Source organism: Oreochromis aureus, linkage group 6 (assembly GCF_013358895.1).
Source record: "Oreochromis aureus strain Israel breed Guangdong linkage group 6, ZZ_aureus, whole genome shotgun sequence".
Classification (NCBI taxonomy): domain Eukaryota; kingdom Metazoa; phylum Chordata; class Actinopteri; order Cichliformes; family Cichlidae; genus Oreochromis; species Oreochromis aureus.
Genome location: NC_052947.1, coordinates 32,401,483 through 32,410,431, shown reverse-complemented (window position 1 = coordinate 32,410,431; position 8,949 = coordinate 32,401,483). Strand labels below are relative to the sequence as shown.

General features: G+C 37.8%; 1 protein-coding gene across 2 annotated transcripts; it reads right to left on the bottom strand.

The window, feature by feature from the left end:
- Positions 1-595: 595 nt before the first annotated feature.
- Positions 596-5,807, bottom strand: knop1 (lysine-rich nucleolar protein 1). 2 transcript variants are annotated; one of them, XM_039614106.1, is made up of 7 exons: positions 5,715-5,807; positions 5,256-5,330; positions 4,613-4,681; positions 3,128-4,530; positions 2,957-3,034; positions 1,577-1,645; positions 596-1,090 (listed from the first exon to the last, which is right to left on the bottom strand). In XM_039614106.1, exons 4-7 carry the CDS (start codon positions 4,082-4,084, stop codon positions 785-787), a joined length of 1,410 nt encoding a protein of 469 aa, XP_039470040.1. In that variant the 5' UTR covers positions 4,085-4,530; positions 4,613-4,681; positions 5,256-5,330; positions 5,715-5,807; the 3' UTR covers positions 596-784. The 2 variants fall into 2 exon arrangements, with proteins under 2 accessions (XP_039470040.1, XP_039470041.1); XM_039614107.1 differs by lacking the exon at positions 2,957-3,034.
- Positions 5,808-8,949: the final 3,142 nt, after the last annotated feature.

Here is an 8,949-nt window from a genome sequence, read left to right as displayed (position 1 = left end):
TTCCCCACAGTGTTACACCATCACATTCAACCTGAGCCACTGATACAAGAGAGGATGGATCTCCGGTATGTGGTTCACTCCAGATTCTGACCCTACTGTCTGGGTAGGGTTCAACATCTTGTGGATTTGAATGCTCTTATATATACCTCAGTTGTAATAATTGGTTATTTGAGTTACTGCTGCATGCAGCAAGAACCAACAAAACATTTTCACCTAGATCTGCCACTCACTGAATACTTGAGAGATGGTTATGCAGGAAAATTCCATGTCGTTCCCATAAATGATCATGTCACTCAACATCACTTGAATCACCTTCCTTCCTCATTCTGATGCGCGGTTTGAACTTTAGCAGGTGCCTTGACCATGTTTGCATGCATAAATGTATTGAGTTGTTTCCATGTGATCTGCTGATTAGATATAGTTGCATTAACAACCAGTCAAGTGTATCTAACAAAGTAGTAAGTGTAGATGTCTCATTGTGATCTTTCCCCAAGCTTATATGTTTCACTATCTTACAAAGTAAACAGTAATCCTTAATCTATATAAAATCCCACAAACTGTTATAAAATAATGAGCTGCTCACACATTAAAGCGGTCTGCTTGTTTTCCAGCTGTTGGAGAAATGTTTAATATACAGTATATACAACTAGCAGTGTTTCTCTTTTTTTCACCAGTACACACTTTACTTTCTGTAGGATCAATTCTCCAGTAAAGCTGATTAAACGAAAAGGTGTGCCGATTAAAACACTATGTACAAAACTTTGTAAAACCAAATCTTCACTCGTCAATCATCAAAGCGAACTGATCGACATGTATTGATATCAATTGAAAATTTCTTATTGGACGGTGCAGTAAACCCAAGTCCTGCCCCCCTATTATTAAAGTCCATTCTGCGCGAGTGGGCTCGTTCAAACTCCCCCAGAAGGCCTTGCTGCAACTGCTGCTGTGCGTCCTTCCCTAGTGCCATATTTGCTCCACCAGTGGTCCTCGCCGCTGGCTGGAAACCCTTTTTAAAGCCACCCATCAACCGGAGGAACTTCTGTTGTTGTTCAGAGCTGTTGAACTGCGCTGTGCTCCACTGGCCCAAACCCTGCAGAACAGAAACAAAGGTTCATAAACATTAGAAATGCTTTCAGGAGTAAAGTTTCCACATTTAAGAACCTTCTTCTGCTTGAAGAGTATAATTCTGTCTCAGAAACTTGGGATTATTTGTTTTAAAAGATGGTGGCATTTGGCAGGTAGGATTGATCTTAAAGAAGTATGTGAGCATTGTGAGATTTTTTTTTTTTTTTTATCTTCACCCACAACAGAGTCTTCCTTAGAAAACCCCCTATGTCTCATCTCTGTTTACCATTCCCTTTTTGAGTCTATCTGCCATGTTGATTCATTAAAATGCATTGGAGTTGCATAAGGAAGGGCATCTGACATAAAAACTCTGCCAGATCAAACATGCTGAGCTACATGCTGTGACGAACAAGTGCTCCTTCATTTAAAGGCTTTTAAGACACAGGGAGATTGCATAGTGGTATTCTTTGTAAAAAAAACAAACAAACAAACAAACAACACTAATACCGACCGCAGGTTTGACTTTTTTGTCAGGTTGAGAGGCCTTGTCGATCTCCATTTGTAAAGCCTGTCTTCTTTCCTTTAAGACAAAAACAAACAAACAAAACAAAACAATCATTAAACTGCACTGCATAAAACACACAAAGCATTCTGATTTGCTTAGCTCTGGTAAACTTAATTTACATCGTGGGCCACATACAACCCACTTTGAGCTTAAGTTAAAATATCCTTTCTGACAGTGTAAAGATACTTAACTGCACATTTGATCTCTGAGATATCTCAGTATATGAGGAAGAAGAGTAATTTAAAAATTTTGTCAGTTTTTCAAGATGATAAGAAAATGCTGCCGTAATAAATACTAAAAACCTGTCATCACAAATCCATGGGCTTAAATGACAAGAAATAAATGTGTCAAATTACAGAAAATTTGGGTGGCTCATTTCCCAGACTGTCCTGTAATAATAAAGTGGAAATGTTTTGTTTTTTGTTTTATCATTTGTTTTTACTGTCGACACATTTAAAAACCAGACATTTCTATCGTAGATAGTGAAAAAAAAAAAAAACAGTAACGTTTCTGTCATTTAATTGTTATCTATGACTTTATTACTGTAGTATGAATCTATTTATCCATCTTTATTTATAAAGCACTTTAAAACAACCACAGCTGACACAAAGTGCTGTACATTGGAACTACATAATAAGAATACATGAGATTTAAATAAAAAACACATTTAAAAAAGCTCAAATAACTAAAAAAAAAAAAGCTAAGTGAAGCTAAGTGAAGACAGTGAAGGGGCCTCTCCACCTTCCAAGGGCAAGTTATTCCATAACGTAGGAGGCACGAAAGAAAAAGCCCAGTCTCCTCTGAACTTCCAACTGGATCTTGGTCAGCTGACCTGAGACACTGACAGGGTGTGCAGGGATCAAGAAGTGCAGAGAGGGAAGGCGGGGCAAGATTGAAAGGATTGTGAAAGAGGATGAACTCTAAAAGACACAGGCAGCCAGTGCCGGGAGGCCAGGACAGGGGTCGTGAAGTCATGCAGCTGCATTGTGAACCAGCTGCAGACACGAAAGTAATGATGTCACTGACTCAGTGGTCAGTGACGTCAGACAGGTGAGCTGCTGTTTAGAAATTACAGTTTAACAACTTGAATGGATGTGTTTCCTTTGACCTTACGCGATATATGTCACATCTTGCCCATAGTACATAATTATGTCCCTCAGGGAATGTTTGATGCGACAAGGACTGTTAATATGAAAGTGGATAGTATAAGAACAGCGTTTCCTGAATTTCTGAAGGACAAAGTGTAATTTGAAACATGCCAATTACTGATTATGGCAATAGGTTTCACACATCAATCTATGGAGAGATAACGAGAGCTCTGTTGACCTGATTGATGGTGACCTCATCAGTGTTTCCACTCCTCTCTGACAGGAAAACCACGTCCACTTGGGGTGACTCCTGAAACTACAGTTCATAAAAAGCTCATACACCATTCATACCATTCAAATGTAAAAGCATCCAGGCACACTGTTAACAACCTGAGAGAAGCGCACTCACCTCTGGGTCTTCCCGTTCTTGTTTGATGTTTTTCTTCTTTTTAGCAACAGGTTCAACTCTGGAGTCGCTCACGCGCTCCACCTTAGCAGAGCTCCTTTTCTGTTTGCTTTTCTTCTTTGGTGTGTCACCAGCTTCGCCACTCTGCTCATCCTTCTGAACCTCCTCATGTTTGTCTTCTTCCTCCTCACGTTGTACCTTTTTTCTTTTCTTCTTCTTTGGCTCTTCCTTCTCTGCATTGGTAGCCTCCACAGTAGCTATTTTACATTTACCCTTTTTTACCTTTTTCTTAAATTCTGTCATTACTTCATCATCAGTAGTAACAATAACACTGTTTGTTGATTTTTCTTGCTTTTCACTTTTTCTAACTTTGTCTGATGCTTCTTTGCTCTTTTTGTTTTTGCCTTTAATCTCTGTTTCTACTCCATTTTCTTCTTTAGTCTCGGTTTCTTTCTTTTTCTTCTTTTTTATTTTTACGTCCTCGTGTTCGATTTTTTCTAACTTTATGCCATTTTCAGCTGTTTTAGCTTTCTTTATTGTTGCTTCTTCCACAGTTAAAGGGCATTTTTGTTTTTTCTTCTTTTCTTTTCTTTGCCCTTCGGTCACCTCTGTGCTCATATCTAAAGCATGTTTCTCGTTTGCTTTCTTGGGCACATTGTCTTTTTCCACTTGCTTTTCTTCCTCCTCTTCTTTTACCATGTTTTCTCGTTTTATTTGTGTAGACTTATTTTTTACATTCTTCTTCTGTTTCTTTTCCACTTCCTGCTCTTTTACTAAAGCATCTGCAGTTTCTACATGAGCCTCACCATCAGCCAACACCTTATTTTTCTTCTTCTTTTCTTTGATTTTCTCCTCAGTCTCCTCTGTGTTCATATCTAAAACCTGTTTTTTCCCTTTCTTGACTTTTTTGGGCAGATTATCTTTTCCCACTTGCTCCTCTTCCTCTTCTTCTTTCACCATGTTTTCTTGTTTAATTTGTGTAGACTTATTTTTTCCTTTTGTCTTCTTCTCTTTCTTATCTACTTCCTCCTCTTTTACTAAACTCTGTGTAATTTCTCCTTGACTCTCACCATCTACCAGCAGCCTCTTCTTCTTCTTCTTTTTGGTGACATCTTTTCCATCAGTGACCTCAGAATCATTGACATCATCCAGAGAATCAGTTTTCCTCTTCTTCTTTTTTCTTCCTTCTCACCATTTCCGTCACAAGACCCCTCTTCGATCACCACAGCATCAGCCATTTTGCCTTTCTTCTGTTCTTTTCTCACATCTGCTAGGCTCAAATCATCAGCTTTTCCCTTCTTGTGTTTCTTCTCTTTCTTTATATTATTTTCCTCACTCTTCTCCTCCTCCATCTTCATTTTCATGATTTCTGCGTGCCTCTCCTCAGCTACAGGTCTCTTGCTTGACTGGTGAGAGAAAGTTTACAGTTACTTCAAGTTTCTATTCTGTGTATGTGGAACAGTGAATGACAGAGCAGTAAACACTAACCAAAGGTTTGGCTGGCTCTTTGGGTCGGGACTGCTGATCAATTTCTCTTTGGAGGGCCAGTCGCTTTGCCTGAAGAGAACCAATCAGAACTGGACATAAATATTTGTCATAAAAATGGATAACTCCACTGCAACACTGTTTTGTGTATTGGTTAGCATGACACTTATTCCAATCTACCAGTTTCATTTCAGATTTAAAATTCTGATCCAAATGTTTTTATTGTTCTGCTGCTACCTGACTGTACATCTGATAAGAATATAATAGATTAAGTAGTAAATAAGTGCAACAAATGTGGCATTATAAGTGTTGAAACAGACTGTTTAAGCTCAAAGTACAAATTTATCAATGTTGGAATGGTATAAGTCAAGCTGAGAGACAAACTCAGAAATGTCCTTCACATGGACAAGGTGTCTTCTAATCCAAAATTTCAAATGGAATACAGGACACAGCGAATAGTTCACTAAACACTGCGTTAGATTACTAATTCTAACGCTATAATTGTCAGATATGTGGCAGCTTATCGTCTCACAGCCTGACATGTGAAGTCTGCCATACAACCAATATTCAAGTCTGGATTACTTTGTTGCCTTGTAGTGTTAGGAAGTCAGAATAAGATATTCCGATTAGGTTGGATAATCAGTACCTGATCAATTGTGATTTCAATGGGCTTGTGACAGGACCTTTCAGAAACAAAAACTACGTCCTCATCGGAATCCGTCTGAAACATAAAAGGGAAATATCAGCATCCATTCAGACACATCTCTAAGCTAACCAGTCCATGGTCTCAAATATTTAGGAAAAAATGAAGTTAAAGCTTTACTAAAACACCAGGTGTTGTGTTTGAATATGCAGGTTAAAGGCAAACTAATATATATAATATATAACAAAACTAAGCGATTTGATTCAAGAGAAGCTGACCAGGTTTATGCACAAAACGCTACAGGTAACTGGTCACGCTAGCTTATTAGCCAACGGGAGCTTACAGTAAAAAAAAGTTAATCCGATCCAGAACTGAACAGTTTAATTAGTCAGACAATTAGAATATTTTGGCACAAGCGCATCAGATATTATAAAATACAAACTTCAAAAGCGATTTACTTACTTTGCACACTTCTACAATTCACGTGGGTAGCGCTTTACGTTCGCGACCCGGAAGTAGATTTTCCTCTTCCTGCTAGCGACGAGAAAGGAGTCCGTAGCAACGGAGACGAGCGTACACGTAAGTGAGCTGCCAAACAGTTTGATAGTTGTTTAATTTTTAATTTTTACTGTTTTTGTTTGTGTTGACCATCAACATAAAAAAAATAACTAAATTATGCACAATTTTCAATTGTAACTCAAGTAGAACCAAATTCAGAACTCATAATTACTTTGTCTTTATTGAAACAGAAGTATGTAGTTAGATATGATTTGCTTATGATAATGTTAAATACCCTCAAGTTATTATTGTCAGTGTCATTGAGGAAAACTGACGAACCTATGCAAGTCAGACCATGAACAGTCAGCAACGCCTAATAGACCTCTCTTTGAAACATGTCTTGTGATTTGAGGCTGACGTTAAAGCATGATCTCACTTGAAACTTGCAAAATAAATAACAATGCTGTGTGTTTAAGGTTATTAAGCATACTTTTCTTAATGGGATTTCAGATAGGTTGTCTGTGCTTGAATTTCTTGTGCAGGTGGCAGAATTTTTTGTCAAAGTTGTACTTTCCCCTTTTTGGGTTACATTCCAGTATTGAAAATACACTTGTGACAGCAGATAATATCATTGAGCTTCAAATTCACTTTGTTCATTACACAAATAACAGCTCAATTATTCCAAGCCACTTACTTACTACAGGGGAAGGATGCATTTTACACTGAATGTCCTTCCTAATGTAACCCTCCCATTTATTCAGGCGTGTGATCCCTGAGGCTGGGTTTGTGTTGCATCTCGGTCTTGAACCAGGTATCTTTCAAAGCAGGATCCACAACTTAAACACATAGTTTGTGGAGAAATTTTGGGAGTTTGGCAGTGAAATCCCTGTTATTTTAACAGTGAATTCACCCTGCTGACTTCTGTTGCAACCAGGGATTAAAATGGGCTGAAATGATGTGGCACCTTAAGTTAATGAGTAATTTACATCTCATTAACGACATCCCCTTTATTCTAAACAAAGCTAGAAGCCAGCGACAGGTCTCCGATGACCTTATTAACATGTAACCCTCCCCGTGCAACCTCTTGTAGACAGCTATTGCAGATTCAGCCATTAGCTTTATGCTCTTCCATGTGCATGACAGTCATTTTGACCAAGCATACAGTTTTCTGTCACCCAGCCTTCACTCTACAAATGGACGTTTAAGAAGCCACATCTGAACCCAGCTCTGCTCCTAGTAGCTAGCGGCAATCCCAATCTCCATCTCCATCATCCAGCAGGCCATGCTTTTGCAGGTCCCTGACGTTCTTACTACTGAAAGCTTACTTATTTTTGGAAGACTCCCACATGCAGTGAGGATTTTTGGCTATTTATGTGATATGACTTGGCTCGTGATTCAACATAACACAGAGAACCCATGTGTGCGCCTTCATATCAGTTTCAGTCCTACTAAATAACACTCAAAGTCAGTCATACAGCTTAAGTATAATAAGGAGTTTTGCATATATATTAAGTTTTAAAATACACTCTAGATCAGGATTGTTAAGGAGAATGTGTGGACTAATATATGGACCAATTTTAAGGATCATCTTTTCAGAAAACATACATTTACATGCTTGAAGTGTTGCTTGGAAACCAGTTTGGTGTTAAAACAGTTGTACCATTTCTTTCTTTATTTGTGATTCAGTTACAGTGCACTGAACACTTGACATCTGAACTAGATGTAGTAGTACCTGACTTTATAGTTATCCCAACAATAAAAACAACAACACCAGGGAATATATAACAGAAAAGGTGCACTGATGTATTAGTCACTTTGTGCAAATCACATTACAGACATTCATGTTACGCTGCCATAAAACAGTGACAGTGCTATCATTATAAGAGCATCTCAAAAGAGAAATACCAGTGCTTTTTCACATTTGGAACAACTACAGTACATGTTTAAAAATCAGTTATATAGGCTTAATACATTTAAAAAAATCCTACAATGATCATATTTTCATTGTACTATATCAGAACACACAGCTTTACACAAAAGTAAAATCACTCACAGTTTAGTTGTTTAGTGTTATAGTAAGAAGAAATGGTCTCAAGATTAGAGAAGAACATTATGAGAACTACTTTTCAACCTCATTTTACTAACTTGTTCAGGATTAGATTCAAAATTCAGTCTCAAAGTTAACTGAGTCTTAACACAAACTTTTCAGCATTGTAATTAAATGGGCCAGATTTACTAAACAGGACAAAATAGTGTGTGAGCACGATCCCCAAATAGCACTTACAGGTGTGGTTAGTTATCTAAACACACCCACATTCAGTTCATTATAATATCAATTGCAAAAAATATGATATGCTGTTTTTCAGTGTAAAATATCATGACTGGGTCGGTCACAAAAATCTCTGAAATCCCACCTCTTACATGCAATCTTGTTACTGCAATGTCTTTGTTAATACTGATGTTACTTTTTTTTCACACCAAAACCCAATTTCTGCTTGTGCAATACGTCAGCAAATCAGGCCCAAAATATCAAAGGTTTCCAGTTAAATTTACAGTTATGCCAGATCTTTTCATTCTGTTTCATGGTATTTAAGGTTTAACTGTAAAGTGGGAAGAAAATGCAAGAAAACCCTTTGGAATTATCAAAATAACCCTACATGTAAACTCACATTTGATATCAAACATAGTGTTATCATTTTGGACCCCTTTTGTTTCTGTTGCGCCTGGGACTCCTTGCTATCAAGTCAAAAAATAATCACCACTATTAAGTTTCAGTGTAATGTAAGGATGGGTGGTATTAAGCTGAAGTCTAGTAGAGCGTAGGTAAGAAGGTAATAATAAGGACAATAAGCCTAACCTGAAGTAAAATCACCATCTCGGTCTTGTCAACATACCATAAACCCTGCTTTGTTGTCATTTTGACTGAAGTGGGACCATAATTTACAAAATGAATGTCATGTTGTAGTCAACAAAATGTGAAACAACCGATCGAGACCTTAAACTCATAGGGAAAGTTCTTACAAAGGTGGGAATCAAGGGAGCCCAGACTTATATAAATTTTGACTTCTTTTTGCAACATCAAGGGCCCCTGCTGACCGTTAGAAAGAACCCAAGTTTAAGGCACTTTGGCACTAGCTTTACTTATCAGACTCGGAAGCTACAGCCGTCTTTTATATACATTTTATGGCTTTCTGGAGTG

What these genes read in the sequence shown, in the direction of transcription:
- knop1 (XM_039614106.1), bottom strand. Translation starts at nt 4,084, where the DNA reads ATGGTGAAAGAAGAAGAGGAAGAGGAGCAAGTGGGAAAAGATAATCTG. An exon ending in AAGAACGGGAAGACCCAGAG is followed by an intron (nt 3,035 to 3,127) that starts GTGAGTGCGCTT and finishes TATGAACTGTAG; the next exon opens with TTTCAGGAGTCACCCCAAGT. An exon ending in ACAAAAAAGTCAAACCTGCG is followed by an intron (nt 1,091 to 1,576) that starts GTCGGTATTAGT and finishes TCTGTTCTGCAG; the next exon opens with GGTTTGGGCCAGTGGAGCAC.